The 20,878-nt window shown below is 36.4% G+C and overlaps 1 protein-coding gene across 2 annotated transcripts in view; it reads right to left on the reverse strand.

Annotated features, from left to right (window-relative positions):
• LOC136032778 (condensin-2 complex subunit H2-like) overlaps window positions 1-20,878 on the reverse strand; it is an 86,988-nt gene that overhangs the window by 20,504 nt on the left and 45,606 nt on the right. For both annotated transcript variants that reach the window (XM_065713138.1, XM_065713139.1), the window contains 2 exons: window positions 15,880-16,161; window positions 5,083-5,254 (listed from right to left, as the gene is read on the reverse strand). In XM_065713138.1, coding sequence (XP_065569210.1) covers window positions 5,083-5,254; window positions 15,880-16,161 — 454 coding nt within the window. The remainder of the gene's footprint in view (window positions 1-5,082; window positions 5,255-15,879; window positions 16,162-20,878) is intronic.

Here is a 20,878-nt window from a genome sequence, read left to right on the forward strand (position 1 = left end):
TACTGAAGATTATGAACATGATTTTTGAAAAAGGGGAAGTACCCAATGATTTTAGGAAAACATTAATTAAACCACTGTATAAGAAAGGTGACAAGAGTGAATGTCGGAATTATCGAGGCATTAGTCTGGTCTCTGTAGGTAGCAAATTACTGAGTAATATGATACTTTTTAGACTGAGACATGCGGTAGACAAAGTTTTAAGGGAAGAACAATGCGGTTTTAGAAAAGGTAGAGGATGTGTCGACCATGTTTTCACTCTTAGGTTAATAATTGAGAAGTCCCTTCGTTGTCAAACACCTTTGGTCCTTAGTTTTATCGATTATGAGCAAGTTTTCGATTCTGTTGATAGAACAGCGTTAACAAAGGTCTTATCGTTATATGGTATACCAGAAAAATACATTAAAGTGATTTGCGCTATGTACGAGAATAATACTGCTGCGGTTAAGGTAGGAAATGAGGTTAGCAACTGGTTTTGTATTAAATCAGGAGTTAAGCAGGGTTGTGTTCTATCCCCCTTTATATGGATCATTTTGATGGACTTCGTCTTAAGGAGCACAGGAAAGGCAATTGGAGACCATGGAATCAAATGGGGAGGAAGAACGCTCCTGGACTTAGATTATGCTGATGATTTAAGCATATTAGATGAAAGTGTGAGCAAAATGAATGAATTTTTAGAGGTTTTACGAGTTCAGGGTGCTAAAATAGGCTTGAAAATTAATGTTAAGAAGACTAAGTCACTAAGGTTAGGAATAAGTGAAGATGAACAGGTGACCTTAGGTACCGAAAAGATTGATCAGGTTGGGAGCTTCAGTTACCTTGGTAGTATTATTAGTAAAGATGGTGGGAGCAGTGAAGATGTTAAAAGTAGAATAGCTAAAGCTCAGGGTGTTTTTTCACAGTTAAAAAAAGTTTGGAAGAATAGAAAGATAAGCCTACAAACCAAGATTAGAATATTGGAAGCTACAGTGATGACAGTGGTCAAATATGGCTCTGAAGCATGGACACTCCGAAAAGCAGATGAAAATTTACTAGATGTTTTCCAGAGAAATTGCCTACGGATTGTTCTGGGTACCCGGCTGACTGACCGTATTTCAAACAGTAGGTTGTACGAAAAGTGTGGTTCAATCCCGCTTTCTGGGGCTATAATGAAAGAAAGGTTGAGATGGCTAGGCCACGTTCTACGGATGAAGGATGACAGATTACCGAAGATTGTCCTTTTTGGCCAACCGTCTGGGGCTACACGGAAAGCAGGTCGTCCTTGTCTGGGTTGGGAGGATGTCATAAATAAGGATTTAAAGGAAATGGGAACTTCCTGGGAGGGTGTAAAGAGGGAGGCTTTAAATAGATTAGGTTGGAGGAGGAGCGTGCGTAGCTGTGTTGGCCTCAGGCGGCTTGGTGCTGCAGTGAGTTATTAGTAGTAGTAGTAGTAGTAGTTTACCACTTAGCCTTGGTGCTGTTAGCCAATAAAAGTTATCTTTTGAACGAGCCCAAAATCCCGACCCAGCGGTTATAGAGTTAGCTGTGGCACAACAGTGCTTGACAACTTACTATCATGTTCTTTAAATCTTGTCATACTCAAGTATGGCAACCCGTTGACTTTTCGGTATTAAACCCTCAATAGTTCAAGTACTCCTCTTTTGGTATAGCGATTCGTATCTTAGATTACAGTAGTTAAGTTAGGAGTTTTCAGAGAATATTCCTGTCAGATCGCGGATTCTTATCACCTTATCTGTTCAATACCTTTATTCACAATGTGCTCATGAGAATTGAGCCTACGAACTTAAGTATCGCATATTGCCTATGCCGATGATCTTTTGGTTATAAGCGGAAGGAAAACAATATTAGCGTCCTCCGTTAAACTGATTCCACAGATGTTTCTATCTATCGGTCTTTCCTTGAATTAATTAAAAAAAACTTCTATTTTTGCTCAAATATGAGTGAAAATAGATTCAAACAATATACCAAGAATAAAACTACGACAAGTCAGCATCGATAAATAAATGAATCCCAAAACGAACAGAAATTACAGTAAATGACCGAGTAAAACCCAAGAACAGCAGATATTAACATGAACAGGGCTCAAAACCCCTATGCTTTCTAAAAGTCAGAATATAATTTGCATCTTAATGAAAAATATACAAATGAATGTGCATTGTCAGTTCATTATACATATGCTGATATTTATTCCTTAAAATCTTAACAAAAATTAGATTGATTAAAGTTATAAAAGTGAGAACATTAAAAAAAACTTAAACTTAATACCGTTCACAAAGATTTCTATCTATGCTCTTTGACAGCTTGGATACACTTACACTTTTTTGATTTAGATAAATTTTAAGAGAAGAAGCAGTAGAGCCGGCGATACTCTCGGAAGGCTCTTCCTGAATTATATTCCAGTATTTTTTTATCATTCTGTTTTTCTTTTTATAGGGCTTTACCCAATTCTGATAAAAAAAAAGATCGAGAAAAAAAGCGAGAGGTTTACAACCTTTATTTTAAATATTGCAAATTTTTGCTGAACCTTCGGCGATGGTATCATTACACCGCTACAGTCTGAAGATATGGTGGGACTAGCATACTTTCCTTTTTTTGTCCTTCAGTACCAAGCTGAACTAGCCTATCTTTCTTCTGGTGTTTTTCCTGATTTATTTAAGCTGCTCATGATGTACCTTTACATAAAAACAAGTGATTTCTCTCTAATTTCAAAATTATCAACCCGCTTCTCTTCTTCCGGTCGTCTTTGTCATGGTTAGGTTGAAAAGGCAGTACATCGTAGAATTTCTTCATTTGGAGTTAGTATTAATACGACTGTGGTCATAGCTGAAAATCCGTATGGTTTGCGCCCCTCTTTTTCGACTTCGCACGCACTTTCAAAAGCCAAGGAGTTTCTGCAAGTTAATCTCGACAAGAGGTTGTGTATTTTGGATCTATTTCTTGGCTTTTTGAAGGGATTTGATATGGTCAACCACTCTGTTCTTCTGTGTAAACTATCTTCATTTGGAATGCATGGAATCCCACTAGAATGGTTAAGGTTTTACATCGGAGGGAGACCTTAGTATGTTTCGGTTAATAGTAATGCTTTCTCTACTTTGCCTGTATTGAAAGCTGCTCCACAAGGCTCTTTGCTTGGGCCACTTTTTTTGATAATTTATATTAAGGATATTGCTATGGGTCTTTATGCTTATTTGCACCCTGTCCTTTTTGCTGACGACAGTTACTTTTTCATTGCTGCATTGAATATACCGTCTGCGACTTCCATAGCTCAAGGTCTTCTTGATAAAGTGAAGGAGTGGCACTGATCAAATGTTGTGGTTCTTAACATAAGGAAAATTACCGCTATACATTTCATGACCCCTTATTGTATATGTAATTTACAGGAGACAATCATCCAAACTTATGAGAACAATATTACACCGCAAGCTACCTACGGTGACATTCCTCGGTGTATTTCTTCATTCTTTTCTTTCTTATATAATACGTATTGCTCAAATTCGTTCCTTAATCCTCCGTCAGTCTTCGATGTAACACCGGATTAACTCATTTCTTCCCCAGATGTTATGCTTCCTTTTTTTACACTTTTATTTTTCCTTAACTTTCATATTGTTGCTCTTTCTCTGGTGTAGTACTAACAAATCTCTTCTATGCTCACTTCAGAGCCCAAAATAGGGCAGTGATGGCTACTTTTCTTCTCCCTCGTCTATACCCTTCTTCTTATCTATATAGCGATACCAGAATAGCTCCAGTGGACCGTATTGTAGGTAATAGTACCAAGCAATCATCAACAGCAGCTCAAAAGTCTCCTATTAACAAACCATTTTGCTGTAGAAATCCATCGCTTCTGATGTTCCTATATATTTCCTCGTGAGGACTGTTTCTCGGCAGGCTTTCCATAATCTTTGTCCAGTAATTTTTCTCCCTTCTTTGTTTGTATTGTATTGTATCAGATTAACGACGCTTCTTGACTACTAAGGTCCCTGCGTCGGCCCTGCGGTGCATTACGGCAGCATGATTCGATCTCTGGGTCCCGTATTACCAAGCTAAGGTCAAACCCACTGCGTCACCACAGGACTCCCTTCTTTGTTTATTTTCTCCCTTTTCTCTTTTCAAAATGTTTCTCCTTTTTCACTAACTTGATCCAATTTTTTGCCATTTTCTAGTTGATAGTAAACATGTTTTTTTTTAATTCAATGAGTCATTTTTGCGTGTGTTGTCAGTTTGTAGTTTTATACATCTTGAATAGATCCTCAACAAGCTTATCTCTGGGTACCCATTTTTTTTCTTTCCCGTTATGTTTGTTTATGTTATGTTTAGTATAAAATAAATTATGATGCTGATGAAAGGAAATGCGTTGTTTTCTTTCGACCCTTTCCATAATTTAACCTGTCTGCTCTACTAGCAAGTATAGTTTTTGTTGCGCGATTCCTGCTTTCATTTTATTAGTCGTTTTGCGTTTTTGAATAGTGGGTCAAAAATAAAATTATTATTAGATAGGAGACTTCGGAGCTCTAGCTAAAAAAAAATTCGACTATGACAATTCCAATTACGAGTTTCTTTTTAAACTGGTGAAGTTTTCAAGCGGCTACAAACACCTTTTAAAAAAACAAAACAGGAAGTAATTTTTCTGATTACAAGCTATCATTAAGTCGGAACAAGAAAATAGATATCAATCGCAAGTTGGTCTCAACTGCCAAATTTTTCCTACTAGACATTTTCTCCAATAATACGTCGTTTTTCGTAGCTATGAGCAGTTGTACACTCTTTTCAAGGTTACAACTATAACTAGGTTACATATGCACCAATATTGACAGCAAAGTAACCTAAAACAAGATTCCTCACAAAATTTTGTATACTCTCATCACTGATCAAATGTCGCTGAGTCTTAACCTATTACGGGATCTTGGTCCCAGCCTCCCTACCAAAAGGAAAAACTTAAAGGATGTCTTTGTATTCAACGATATTGCAAGCTAACACTCTTACATTTTTCACATTGTTGAACAATGTTATACATTTCTATATTAGGAATTGATGCAACAGGAAGCCCCGCCCTCGCCCCCCCTAAAAAAAATAGATAGGTGTTCTCACGTTATTTCTTTTTAATCCATCTGGCAGTAAAGTGGTTTTACCACTTTTGGCAGGTTTGTCCTCCAGCTTCACAGTATACAAGTCAATCCGACTCCAAGTATCAAATTTTGGTTTTGGAGGGGTCTGAGCTGGCTTCTTCTCCTTCTTAGTATTGACAGCAGCATTAGGATCCCTTCAAAAAGAAATACCACATCACTTACGCTTTGCCCAAATAAGGAAGAGCCGAATACTACTTAAAATACGCCTAACATTAGAAAAGAGATCTGAAGAAATACTCTAAGTCAGGAAAATAAGCACATTCTCAATTGTATTACTAAATATGGTACTATTTAGGAAAACCTATAGTGATAACATTAAGCTTTCGATTCTTTGAGCTATGTTTCTGCTTTCGAGGGGAGAGCTTCTTTTATACAAGCAGACAGGCAGCAGTTTCAAATTGAAACTAGGTAAAATGCCCAAGTTTCGAAGCTTAGATCCTCAGAAATCAAGTAATTGTAAACGTCGGTAGAAGTTCATATTATCTGTTCCATTACCTACGGAAAATTCTCATTTCCCTCACAATTTTTGAGAAATACTACCGGCAATCCTTATTTCGAAACTAACTTCAATTTTTTCCTAAAGTATTTACTTTTGATGTTTATTCTATTTTATTTATGCCTTTAATGCCATGAAATATATATATATATATATATATATATATATATATATATATATATATATATATATATATATATATATATATATATATATATATATATATATATATATATATATATATATACGAAAACAAACCATACACTAAGAAATAATAGCCTAAACCCTACTATCAAACAGTTCGTGGTAACGAACTGTAGTAAGGAGCGATCCGGCTCAATAGTAACCAAAACTCTAAAAAATTGAATTTTGATATCAATAGCTACATCAAAAGAATCGCATTTTAATGCTGATTTTAAATATATAAGTTTCATCAAGTTTAGTCTTACCCATCAAAAGTTACGAGCCTGAGAAAATTTGCCTTATTTAGGAAAATAGGACGAAACACCCCCTAAAAGTCGTAGGATCTTAACGAAAATGACACCATCAGATTCAGCGTATCAGAGAACCCTACTGTAGAAGTTTCAAGCTCCTGTCTACAAAAATGTGGAATTTTGCATTTTTTGCCAGAAGACAAATCACGGGTGCGTGTTTATTTGTTTTTTTTTTTTTTGTTTTTGTTTTTTTTTTTTTCCCAGGGGTCATCGTATCGATCAAGTGGTCCTAGAATGTCGCAAGAGGGCTCATTCTAACGGAAATGAAAAGTTCTAGTGCCCTTTTTAAGTGACCAAAAAAATTGGAGGGCATCTAGGCCCCCTCCCACGCTCATTTTTTTCCCAAAGTCAACGGATCAAAATTTTGAGATAGCCATTTTGTTCAACATAGTCGAAAATCATAATAACTATGTATTTGGGGGTGACTTACTCCCCCACAGTTCCTGGGGGAGGGGCTGCAAGTTACAAACTTCAACCAGTTTTTACATATAATAATGGTTATTGGGAAGTGTACAGACGTTTTCAGGGGGATTTTTTTGGTTTTGGGGGTAGGGTTGAGGGAGGGGGCTATGTGGGAGGATCTTTCCTTGGAGAAATATGCCATGGGGGAAAAAATTCAATGAAAAGGGCGCAGGACGAATCTGGTCACGTTAGAAAAAAACGTCAAATTCAGAGCTTAATATACAACGCTGGGTGTTCGGAGCCTCTCTATTATGGAGTATAATTTGAAAATAACACAACTATACGAGCGATAAAACATATATACCACAACCATAACTCAACTAACGAAAGAACTGCTAAGAGATAACACAACTATAAAGCGAAAACAGGTGAAAACTAACGGGAAAATAAACGAACTAAGAGGTGGAAGGGGCCCAGAGAAAAAATATAATCCTTTTTCAATTTTGAGCCTAACTTCCGCAAAGGAGTAATAATGTCAGAAGCCCCGAAATACCGAATTATTTTCTTTTCAAACAGTTCGTGGTAAAGAACTGTAGTAAGGGGCGACCCGGCTCAATAGTAAACGGAACTCTAAAAAACGGAATTTTGATGCTAAAAGATACATCAAAAGAATCGAATTTTCACGCTGATTCTAAATATATAAGTTCCAATTAATTTAGTCTTTGTCATCAAAAGTTACGAGCCTGAGAAAATTTGCCCTATTTTGGAAAAAAGGGGGAAACATCCCCTAAAAGTCATAGAATCTTAACGAAAATCACACTATCGCATTCGGCATATCAGAGAACTCTATAGCAAAAATTTCAAGCTCCTATCTAAAAAAATGTGGAATTTCATATTTTTTGCCAGAAGACAAATCACGGGTGCGTGTTTATTTGTTTGTTTGTTGTTGTTTTTTTCTTTTCCCCAGGGGTCATCGTATCGACCAGGTGGTCTTAGAGTGTCGCAAGAGGGCTCATTCTTACGGAAATAAAAAGTTCTAGTGCCCTTTTTAAGTGATAAAAAAATTGGAGGGCAAATAGGCCCCCTCCCACGCTAATTTTTTTCCAAAAGTCAACAGATTAAAATTTTAAGATAGCCATTTTGTTCCGCATAGTCGAAAACCATAATAACTATGTCTTTGGGAATGACTTACTCCTCCACAATTCCTGGGGGAGGGGCTGCAAGTTACAAACTTTGACCAGTGTTTACATATAGTAATGGTTATTGGGAAGTGTACAGACGTTTTCATGGGGATTTTTTGGTTTGGGGAGTGGGGTTGATGGGAGAGGGCTTTGTGGGAGGATCTTTCCTTTGAGGAATATGTCATGGGGGAAGAAAAATTCAATGAAAAGGGCGCAGGATTTTCTAGCATTACTATAAAAAAAAACAATGAAAAAATAAACATGAAAACGTTTTTTCAAATGAAAGTAAGGAATAGCATTGAAATTTAAAACGAACAGAGATTATTACGCATATGAGGGGTTCTAAAAATACTTCAGCGTAAAGAGCGAGGTATTTAGGAGGAGATAAATTCCTCGCTCTTTATGCTAAAATATTTTTAGTAATTTCAACTATTTATTCTACGGCCTTTTTGATTCAGGGGTCATTCTTAAAGAATTGGGACAAAACTTACGATTTAGTGTGAAGAGCGAGGTATTAACGAGGGTACAAACCCCCTCGTACACATAATAAAAATATAAGAATATAAAAGTTTGTTACGTAAGTTAATTCTTAAGTTACGTATATTTTTTACTAATAAAAACGTTCGTTGAAAAATAAAAGTTCTAGTAGCCTTTTTAAGTAACCGAAAAATTGGAGGGCAGCTAGGCCTCCTTCCCCACCCCTTATTTCTCAAAATCGTCTCATCAAAACTAAGAGAAAGCCATTTATCCAAAAAAAAATTAATATACTAATTTCATTTCAATAATTTATGTGCGGAGAGCCAAAATCAAACATGCATTAATTCAAAAACGTTCAGAAATTAAATAAAAAAAAACTAGTTTTTTTAACTGAAAGTAAGGAGCGACATTAAAACTTAAAACGAACAGAAATTACTCCGTATATGAAATGGGTTGTTCCCTCCGCAGTCCCTCGCTCTTTACGCTAAAGTTCGACTCTTTGCCACAATTCTACTTTTTAAAACATTTAAAAACTTTAGCGTAAAGAGCGAGGGACTGCGGAGGGGACAACCCATTTCATATACGGAGTAATTTCTGTTCGTTTTAAGTTTTAATGTCGCTCCTTACTTTCAGTTAAAAAAACTAGTTTTTTTTTATTTAATATTATTAAAGCGTCAGATGAAAACTTTTGTATAGGGTTTTGCAATACAAGCTAGAAACTGCGAGCAAAATGAGAAGCGATTTTTAAGCTTTTAAAACCGGTTCAAAGGCCACCCACATATTTCTGCAAAGAACTGCTCAAGTGAATTGTTTTATTCCTAAAACAACTGCTCAAAAGTGAGTTGTATGAGGTTGAGTTCAATAGCTCCGACTGGTACAAGGGTTGAGTCAAAGTGGAGTTGAGTAATGTGATGCTGAATTAAATGGGTGTTTAGTGCAATAGAGTTGAATTGAATGTTGAAGAGTTGAAATGGAGGTTAAGTCGAACGGGGGTGAGTTGCATGGGATAGAAATGAATGGGGTTTGAGTTAAATGGTGCTAAATGGAAAAAAACTAAGAAACGCATCGAAGTAGGGCAACTAAAGTGTCTATTATAAGAAACAGTACTACAACAATAAAAAAAAGCAAATGCTTTGGACATATGATAGTTATTGAAAAACAAAGGGAGAGAAGTTAAGGAACGTTATCCCAATGATTAGGATTACATACGACAGCAGCAAACAGAGTTATGGACAATTATTGAAGAGCTTAAAGTTACCAAAGGACCTATAGCAAAATACTTGTGAACACAATAATAAATAGACGCTGGACTGATGAAATTTATCACACTTCCATTACTACTGATCAAGGTTTGTCTGCCAATGAAGCCTGGTGTTCAACAATGGTGTTCGCGTACAACGCGTACAATGGTGTTCAAACAAAGATGATGTCGAAAGAGATGAGTCCAGAAGTCCCAAAATATGGTAAAAAGGCAGGCTGATCTGAATATACCGGGGAATGTCGTAAATACTAATTACAGACAACATGAACAATATTCCAAATGAGAAATTAGTCTTCTTTTTGAAAGAGCAGATGCTGTTATAAACTTGGCTAGTATTTCCTTCGTAAAACTTCACAGTAACAATCATATCCTACGCTGTAAATTAAATAAAAAGATGCTAAGCTGCGGACTGCCAACTGTGCAATAGTTTACAGATGCAATGGAGAATTTGCCGCAATATTGTGGACACCCAGAGGAGTTTTCCTTTAAAACCACATGCACGAACTTTGGAATGAGCAAATAAAGACCTTGCAATAGCAACAACGATATGTATACGGTGATACCAACAACCAAAGAAGGGAAAGCAATGTTTTGAAGCAGTTAGAATAACTAAAAAAAGGTGTCCGACTAAAGATCCATTTGCAACAGTGCAATTTTTAAAATTCTTTATTGAGGATTATAAGATTATTATCTATATGCTCTAATTTAACCTAAATGCATAAATAAAAATTGCACATTCATCACTCTTTTGACACTAGTGTGTAGACTCTAATATTCTTCAGAAAGGCTTGAGCCAAAACCAGATAGGTTGATACGAATCCAACTGTGCGGGAGGAGGGATAATTTGAAAAAATTACAGAAAATGTTTAAACTAATATATTTGAAGCCTCATGGACCACAAAAATATTTCAGATCTAACAAACGTTAAAAGTATACAAACGACAAAAGTGTATAAAATATGTTTACACTTTACAAAACGCAATATGCACTTAAACCTATAATCCAACTAGGACCATATGAGGAGCAGTGTCGTCAATAGCGCCATGAAAGACACGTTCTCTGTTTAAGAATAACGATTAATGAACTGTTCAAACAATATTTCCTGACCTTTAATTTCTAGAGGGAGACAAAGAAAATGAACAAATAAGCAAGTATGCAATATCCGTCTCTGATTAAATGAAAAAAAATGGCATACAAGGTTTGCAATCTCCAGTGCCGGCTACGCAGACAAATTAAATTTAACGACATAATCAAACAGTTCTTGGTAACGAACTGTAGTAAGGAGCGACCCGGCTCAATAGTAACCAAAACTCTAAAAAATTGAATTTTGATACCAATAGCTACATCATAAGAATCGCATTTTAATGCTGGTTTTAAATATATAAGTTTCATCAAGTTTAGTCTTACCCAACAAAAGTTACGAGCCTCAGAAAATTTACGTTATTTTAGAAAATAAAGGGAAACACCCCCTAAAAGTCATAGAATCTTAACGAAAATCACACCATCAGATTCAGCGTATCAGAGATTTGTTGTTATTTGTTTTTTTTTTGTTTTTGTTTTTTGTTCTTTTCCCAGGGGTGATCGTATCGACCCAGTTGTCCTAGAGTGTTGCAAGAGGGCTCATTCTAACGGAAATGAAAAGTTCTAGTGCCCTTTTTAAGTGACCCAAAAAATTGGAGGGCACCTAGGCCCCCTCCCACGCTAATTATTTTCCCAAAGTCAACGGATCAAAATTCTGAGATAGCCATTTTATTCAGTGTATTCGAAAAACCTTATAACTATGTCTATGGGGACGAATTACTCCCCCACAGTCCCCGTGGGAGGGGCAACAAGTTAAAAACTTTGACCTGTGCTTACATATAGCAATGGTTATTGGAAAATATACAGACGTTTTCAGGAGGATTTTTTTGGTTGGGGGAGGGGTTGAGAAGAGAGGGATATGCTGGGGGAACGTTCCATCGAGAATTTGTCATGGGAGAAGAAAATTTCCATGAAGGGAGAGCAGGATTTACTAGCATTATTTAAAAAAAAAACTAAGGCTACATTTAAAAATGTAGGCTGCTACCTCATCAACGCCCCGCTCTTTACGCTAAAATTTTTTACTGTTTTAAAAAGAAGAATTGAGAGAAAGAGTCAAACTTTAGCGTAAAGAACGGGGCGTTGATTAGGTAGCAGACTCTTTCATATACGAAGTAATTTCTGTGCGTTTTAAGTTTTAATGTCGCTCCTTACTTCCAGTTAAAAAAAACTTGTTTTTTTTATTTTATTTTCAGTAGAATCGTTTGTTTTTTTTAGTCGGTGTTTCAACAATTTTTCGATAACTTGAGAAATTCATACTGCTAATGACTATTGACGAATAACTTTAAACTTGAGTAACCTTGCATGTTTGGAATCAGAAACAGAACAGACTCTTTCAATGAATATCATACTGTGAATGTCCGAAATCTGGTTCATGTCGATATTCACCGTTGAATGTCCGAAATTTCTTTTTCTCTGCTTGCGAATTCAGTTAACTTTGCGAATCTGCTTTTTTTAGTCTTATGCAAGCTTTGATGGTAAAAGTCAAAGTTAAGTTAGATTATATTAGGTTATAAATCTCATAAATGTGTTAAAACCATAACCTAGCTCAACCTAACCTGTCACCATCAAACCTTGCATAAGACTGAAAAAGTTGACTGGCATCGTTGACAAAATCCACGGAGAAAAAAGGGTATTTCAGACATTTACCGGTGAATGTCGACATTCACCAATCTCGGACATTCACAGTAGCAAAAATTTTGTGATCACATTTCGAATTTTTTATTGCTTTAGTTTCTATTTACGAAATAAAAATGTTGATCCAATAAGCTGGCCATCTGGTAACACTTGAACCATACGTAACCTTTGAATCTACATAAAAATGAACTGACTTTGTGGAGATTCAACTTCAATCGTGTTTTTCCTAGGTTTAATATATGCCTACGTTTGAACGCAAAGAGTTCTCAGGGGGTATTCCAATCCTCAGCAAGAGGTTTCTGAAATTAGAGAGGTTTCTTCACACGAATTTGTTTCGAATGCACAGGAGGTTCTCTAACACCTCCAATGCATTCTTGGAATTCACTTCTCACATAAATAAATTTTATTCATGTGTTTAAAGCTTTTTTAATAATTCTATATTTTTGGAATATCACACTTGGCATCTTTAAAGGTCCAAATTCATCACCAATTATTCTAAATATAGCTATGACAACGCTGCATAATATCTTTAGTACATATAAATGGTGCATATGTACATATAGGTAGATATTTTTCTGAATTCATAAATCGTAAAATAATTGCCTATTATAACACTTCTTGGCTTTTGTTACCCCACTAATTCACAGTTTTCAAGACCCAGAAAATCACAAAAGCCCTGTCACTAAATGTCACCTAATGTCACTAGAGCCCAAGTCATACGTCAAAATCAAAATTACGAACGCCAACAGTGTCATTTATTTACGGAGTACAATATTTTGTGTTCTACTTTCAAGTGTATTTTTCTTTTTTTAATTGACCAATCAAAGACATGTTTGGAGTTGGGTTTTATAACATTAGAAAAGTTTGAAGTATGAAACAGGAGTTCTTCCATCTGCATGCTGAATACAGAAAAAAAATATATATAGACATAGTATGGAATCAAAAGTGATGGAGGGTAAATAGATCCCCCCCACAACAGCCTCTTTTCCCCAAACGCATCTGATCGAAATTCTGAAATTGCCATTTTTTCCAAAATATTCCAAAGGACGTATAACAATTCCTCCAGGATGAACAGAACCCACCAGAGCCCCGGAACAAGGGTTGCAAGTTATGCCCTGGGGGCATATAAGGCTTTTATGGAATGGATGGTCACATAAACTTCGGATGGGGCTCTTTTGATTGGAAATTAGAATTTATAGTGCCCATTTTAAAAGTCAAAAGTGATTTGAGGGCCACCAGCCCCACCCAAGCCCCTCCTTTCCCAGAACAAACATCCAATCAAAATTTCGAGACATCTATTTTCTTTAGCATTTTTGAAAGGTCTAATAATTATGCCTTTGCAGATGTCAACCCCCCCCCCCCTAGTCCTCAGGGAAAGGGGCTGTATATTGAATATTTAAAAAAAAGAATATTGATTAAAAGGGAATACTGAAACTGGATTGAACTAAATCCAAACGCACTGTCCCCACGCAGGTTGTCAAGAGGACGTATCAGCAATGATTCAGGAACGGTTGATGGTATTAAACTGAAACTGTTAGCGTATGTTGAAGGGTATTTTGAAGAAACCAAAGGAGTTATGCGCATTCTGCAACTAATGCCATTACTGCTACTAAAACTGTTGCGTCTACGCAAACTAAGGGTATTAAGGGGAAGTTTGGCATTATTTGTATACTTTTAATACTAGTACTACTAAAATTACTGTAACTAGTGACGCTAATGACATTGAGATGGGACTATCAGGGAACGTTTAGTGAGAGATTCGATTAGACGAAAAACTAAATGAAGGGCATAAAAGCAGCATCATAGACAGCACTTTAATAGCTAGCAATATCATTGAAACTTTTAAATAAGCTAACTAAATTGGAAATTAAAAGTTCTAGTGCCCTTTTTAAGAGTCAAAAGTGATTGGAGGGCAAGCAGCCCTCCTCCCAAGCCTATTTACTTTCCAAACACCCCAACAAAATTTTGAGACGGCCATTTTCTTCAAAACAGTACAATGGTCCAGTAGCTATATCTCTAAGATATTGGGTAAATCAAATCCCCACAGTTGTGCAATTTCCCCATTATGCTTTAAAACTAAATCAAAACGCACTGTGTGTATGGTTGTCAGTAAGACACCTCAGCAATATCTCGAGAACGACTGGAGGTATGAAGCAGAAACTTATAGGGCTACTAAAATTACTACTTCTGCTATTCCAATTGAAATCAAAAGAATACAAGTGTACCCAGGTAGTCAAAGAGCATACAAATATAATTTTTTGTGGATTGTATTACGTTTTATTCTTCAAGTCAGCTTGAGGAGGTATAAAACTAAATTAAACAAAAAAATTGTTAAAAAAGTTTCGCCACCATACAAACAGCAAGCCAAACTATAGATTCTTAAAGAAATTAAAAAAAAAAATTAACTGAAAGTAAGGAGCGACATTAAAAATAAAACGAACAGAAATTAATCCGTATATAAAAGGGGCTGTTCCCTCCTCAACGCCCCGCTCCTTACACTAAAGTTTGACTCTTCCTCTCAACTCTACTTTTATAACAATCGATATAATCACCCATGGGAAAAAAGAAGAAGAAATAAACAGGCATCCGTGATCTGTCTTCTGGCAAAAAATAATAAATTTCACATTTTTGTACATAGGAGCTTGAAACTTCTAAAGTACAGTTCTGTGATACGCTGAATCTGATGGTGTGATGTTGTGTGCTGATGGTTAAGATTCCATGACGTTTAGGGAATGTTTTCCCCTATTGTCTAAAATAAGGCAAATTTTCTCAGATTCGTAACTTTTGATGGGTAAGACTAAACTTGATGAAACTTATATATTTGAAATCAGCATTAAAATACGATTCTTTTGACGTAATTATTAGTATTAAAATTCTGTTTTTTTTAGAGTTTCGGTTACTACTGAGCCGGGTCGCTCCTTACTACAGTTCTTTACCACGAGCGGTTTGAAAAAACCGAAGAGATATAAAATATTTTTTGTCCACGAGAAAGACCGTGTCAATAAAAAACGAATAAAGTTTAATTAAAAAAAAAACTTTTCCACAAAACAAGTTTTTCAATAAAAAGAGCTCCATTAAACCAAAAATGTGCAGGAAAGAAGTCAAATAACCTTCCAAGCGTAAAATTGCCACAAATCACCATCAATAAATAAATGAAACCCAAAACAAACAGAAATAACAATAAATAACCGAGTCAAACTCTAAACGAGCAAAAATTGAAATTATTAGGGTTGACAACCCCCATGCTTTCTTCAGACCTATGCCTAATATCCATTAAACTGGAAGATAAAAAACACCAAAACTGTGGTTTCTGGAGTATAGTTTGGCGTTTAGTGCAAAAAAATCTCAGGGACAAAATAAGCTTCGAAGAACAATACCACCCGGCTATTATTTTCTTTAACGTAAAGCAATTCCTTAGCTTTGGAATTCTTTTATTTTTAATTTCATATATAAGTCCAAATATAAAAAAACGGCTTTTCTACAGATGAATAGGCCAATTAACTCACAAATAGCAACGTTTCCCTCCCTCAGTCTAATTCAAAAATAGACAAGAACAGGACCTTTGACATCTCCAATGCAAAAAAAAGAACAAAGAAATAATATAGCAAATTAAGAAGCGTCCTCTTCGTTTTGCACGACAACATACTTAAAGAATCAATTTGCACCGTTCTCCCACTTGGTACGCTACCTATTTTTCTTTAGAATATTAAACTAACAAAATTAGGCAACTTACCTTGGTTGCAAAGTTCTGATCTCCTGTACAGGGGTTAAACAACCATCTTCCTTATCACTCCCTAAGTCTGGTGGATCAGGTAAGTCGCAGAATGAATTGAATGACTCTAGCAAATTCGGCAACCCATCTTCTTCAACTGGCAAGTGAAAGGAAGCACTTTCATGGGGAAACCCTTGAGTTGGAAGAATCAGTGGGTTTACTTCTGGCACGTCTATATCTTCGTCATCCACATTAAAGTTATACCCAACAAATCCAGTTGATGAATCAAATGGTCGATTAACTCTGAAATGTAAAACGTACATGTTGCAGTTTGTATCCAACACTTTTATACATGCTCCACTCCCCTTCCCCAAACAAAAATAGAGATAAGTACCATTTGTTAATAAGCAGTGTCATAGCCAGGTCAAGCCAAGCACGTAAGTGCAGTTGACATTAATTTGTTTATTACAGAGCCGTCACTTTGGGCGATCGACTTAGTTTCGAGTTATAATTATATGGTAACAGAACTGGCTTCAATAGCTCTTTACCAATAAAAGAAATAGCTCTTTACCAGAATTCCAATAAAAAAACCAAATAAAATACCAAAATAAAAACCAAAAGCCAATAAAAAATAACACAAAGCATGGATATTATAACTTAGAAATAAATCAATTCCTAACTGCTATTGTCCATTTCTAAATCACAGAAAAAGAATTCAGGCTGGTAATATCATTAACATAAAACTTTCACTAGAGAAGTTGTATTTTTGAATTTCATTAAAATTTGAAAATTAAGTTTAGCAGCTTGTAATAATTGTGAAGAAAGGAGGGGCCGACTGGGATTAGTTGATGATAATTCATCAATATAACTGTACTATTGTTCAAAGACAGGAAGAACAGCATAGACCTACGTTTTCTCCCATGCATCATTTGCCTTGCATAAATTCGTCAATACAGCAAACTTATCCAAGAAACTCGCAAGATTATCCGCACGAAATTTTTGGCACTAATACATAAAAAACTTATCTTAGTTTTTTCTGTGGAGAATCCGGGGAAGAAATTGTTAACGATAGGATACAAAATGTTTTGTTTCAAGTTTTCAATGTTTTCGTGAGGTAGGTAATTGATAGTTTTCAATGTTTCATAGTAGTAGTAGAACAATTTTATTAGGAATAAACATTTCTTAATCAATAGCACAACATAAGCGAAGCTTGCGAGGCTGTACTAAATTCATAAGAGAGTCATTGATAAGCTTTGAAGGTGAAATTCTGAAAATTGACTTTGTGATTTAAGTGAGTGAGACACAAATCTGGCATAAGCTCTGTTTAGGATTGCATAAAAATAATATCATTTCATTTGTTGATAGAGCCGTATTCATAAAACTAAGGGATGTATGATTGAATTGATTTTGGGTTGACACGTCACGGACAATGTCTACTGGACTTGTATACAAAATCCGGGACTGGATTTGCTTGGACTCACCGGCGAACAATTGAAACCTAGGCCTAATAGGTCTCGCCGCTTGCAGTCTAAGGGTAGGTGGAATACCGCGTCATAGCATTGACACATGATCAACAAGTCCTCTGGACTTGTAGGCGAACGGTGAAATCTATAGTTTTCCAAGTATTTGGTTAAATGGCACGGGTAAACGGCGGGAATAAGTATGACTCTCTTATTGGACAAATACTTATGTGTTAGTTTTGAAAAGACACGCCCGCCTAGAGTCGCAGGCAGGTTGAACAAGAATTTAAAATAGACATATGACCGTTAGATCGCCTGTAATGAGAGGCAAACAAGGCAGGCCCGCCTATGGTCTGAGGCAGGTTGACTAAAAATTAAGAACTAACACAGGGCCGTTAATTCGTCTGGAATGACAGACAAACAAGCGTTTCTAATAGTGAGTGACTCAAAGACTTACAGATTTAAGTTCCAATTAAAAAAAAAGAAAAAAAAGAACAGTAATATTGGCTAATTTTTGGGGGGCCTGTTCCCCCACAATCTTTTTTTAATATTAGCTTCTTGGCTGATGCACTTACGAATACAGACTTCAAGCGGTTCGAAGAAAAGATTTAGCCTTTTCCATGCCCTATTTTCGACCGAAGTATTTTTTTTTCCATTTTCTTTATGCATTGGGCTGTTCTTGAGTCAAGGATTTCTGGATAGATGTTCCAAGCCCATCAGTACAAGTTGGCTCACTTTTGGGTAACATCTTCAATGGACATGCGTCCTCAATCTGGATTTTTCGGTCCTTTATCTAGTAAACAAATATCTTTTTCAAATTTTTGTGCATTGCATTCCATTATTTCATGGACTTAAAAATAAATTTCAATGTAATTAAAAAAAGACATTTTTTGCCTTTTTGCGGTTTCAAAAGCTTGTATGCATATAAGGACCCCCCCCCCCCCCCTGTCCCAAAAACTTACAAATGCAAGTTTCAATTAAGGTTTGCTCCTTTTTTATCTCTCATAATTTCCCCTCGTCAAGAAAAATTTAGAGTCCTATTGACCCTGGGAGTGATCTCCCTAAAAATTTTAGGCTGATCTGAAAATAGCTTTCTAAACTACTTTAGAGGGGCCTTAAAAACTAAAAATTCGTTTCTAAATTAGGGTTTCCGTAAGCCCAGGAACTTACATATGTAGTTTTCAAGCTGTAAGCAAATACCAAAATATGGCTTTTTTTATCCCTTTTTTTTAAGGCGAACCAATTTTTTTCTTTTTTTGTAAATGGAGCCCTCATGGCCCAAGGACTTAAGGATCTAACTTTGAAACCGATCAAAAGAGAAAAAAAGTTGTTTGGTCTTTTTAGGTCCTATTTTCAGGGCGCCTGGCCATTACCCTATTTTTTTTACGCTGGCTCTTTGCGGGTCTAGGGACTAGGGACTGCGGGTCTAGGGTGTTAGAAAACATAATAATCTTTAATCTAAATAACAACCTTTAAATTAAATAATAATTAAAGAAGTTTGGAAAATAAGCAAACAAATTCGTTTTGAAACACATTACGACCTGATCATGGCGGCTAACAATGGAGTAAATGGCGTTGAGCTTAAAATGACAATTTGTAACACATAAAATATGATTGTAAAATTACGAAATGCAAAAATTACGAAATACGGAAATTACAACACAATATTACCCAAACTTGCCACGTGTCAAATTTAATCATCTCACGATAATCCATAGTGTCACTAAAACAGGTAGCAACAATTCCCTTGAAGAACTCAGTTTTTATGGCAGTTGGTATTTACCAAGTGACATATAGCAATCGCAAATTCTGTCGGTCTGTCTGTCCCGCTTTTGCTAGTTTAGGCACTTTCAGATAAGCTAGGACGATGAAATTTGACAGGCGTATCAGGGACCGGACCAAACTAAATTAGAAATAGTCGTTCCCCTATCGACCATCTGGGGGGGGGGAGAGGGGACGGTTAATTCGGAAATAATGAGGTATTTTTAACTTATGAATGGGTGATCGGATCTTAAGGAAATTTGATATTTAGAAAAATATCGTGTCTCAGAGATGTCTCAGAAATATCCCTGGTCGGGATATTTCAAATCCCGACCAGATCCGGTGACACTGGAGGGGGAAACCTAAAATCTTGGAAAAGGCTTAGAGTAGAGGAATCGGGATGAAACTTGGTAGGAAAAATAAGCACTAGTCCTAGATACGTGATTGACATAATCTGAACGGATCCGCTCTCTTTGGGGGAATTAGGGGGTGGTAATTCTGAAAAATTAGAAAAAAGAGGTTTTTTTAACTTATGAAGGAGTGATCAGATCCCAATGAAATTTCATATTTAGAATAACATCGTAACTCAGATTACTTATTTTAAATCCCGACCAGATCCAGTGTCATTGAGAGAAGTTGGGGGGGGGGGACTGGAAATCTTGGAAAAAACTTAGAGTGGAGAGATCGGGATGAAACTTGATGGAAAGAATAAGCAAAATTTCCTTGATACGTGATTATCATAATTAGGACCGATCCGCTCTCTTTGGAGGAGTTGGAGGGGGGATTTTCAGTGCTTTCGCGAGTACTTTGGTGCTTCTGGGCGTGCTAGGACGATGAAAATTGGTAGGCGTGTCAGGGACCTGAACAAATTGACTTGATAACAGTCGTTTCTCTGATTCGACCATCTGGGGGGCTGGAGGGAGAGAAAAAATTAAAAAAAGAGGTATTTTTAACTAAGGATGGGTAATCGGATCTTAATGAAATTTGATATTTAGAAGGACCTCGTGTCTCAGAGCCCTTATTTTAAATCCCGAACATATCCGGTGATATTGGGGGAGCTGGAGGGGGAAACGGGAAATCTTGCAAAACGCTTAGAGTGGAGAAACCGGGATGAAACTTGGTGGGAAGAATAAACACAAGTCCTAGATACGTGATTGACATAAACAGACTGAATCCGGTCTCTTTGGGAGATTTGGAGGGGGTATTAATTCGGAAAAATTAGAAAAATTGAGGTATTAACTTAAGAATAACTTAAGTAAGACTAACTTAAGAATGAGAGACCGGATCTTAGTGAAATTTTATATTTAGAAGGAACTTATGTCTCAGAACTCTTGTTTTAAATCCCGACCAGATCTGGTGGCATTTGGGGGAGTTGGAGGTGAAAACCGGAAATCTTGGAAAACGCTTAGAGTGTTGGTGTTAGTTGGTGGGTAGAATAAGCAAATGTCGTTTATACATGATTAAAGTAACCGGACTGGATTCACTGTCTTTGGAGGGGGGTTAGGGGGGGGTCCAGTGCTTTGGCGAGTTTGGTGCTTCTGGACATGCTGAGACGATGATAATTGGTAGGCGTGTCAGGAACCTGTTCAAATTGGCTTGATAAAGTCGTTTTCCCCGATTCGACCATCTTGAGGGCTGAAGGGAGAGGAAAAATTTGAAAAAATGAGGTATTTTTTAATTACGAGTGGATGATCGGATCTCAATGAATTTTGATATTTGGAAGGACCTCGTGTCTCAGAGCTCTTATCTTAAATCTCGACCGGCATTAAGCCTCTGATTTTCCTTTTAAATCAATCTAT

This window comes from Artemia franciscana, chromosome 11, assembly GCF_032884065.1.
Source record: "Artemia franciscana chromosome 11, ASM3288406v1, whole genome shotgun sequence".
Lineage (NCBI taxonomy): Eukaryota > Metazoa > Arthropoda > Branchiopoda > Anostraca > Artemiidae > Artemia > Artemia franciscana.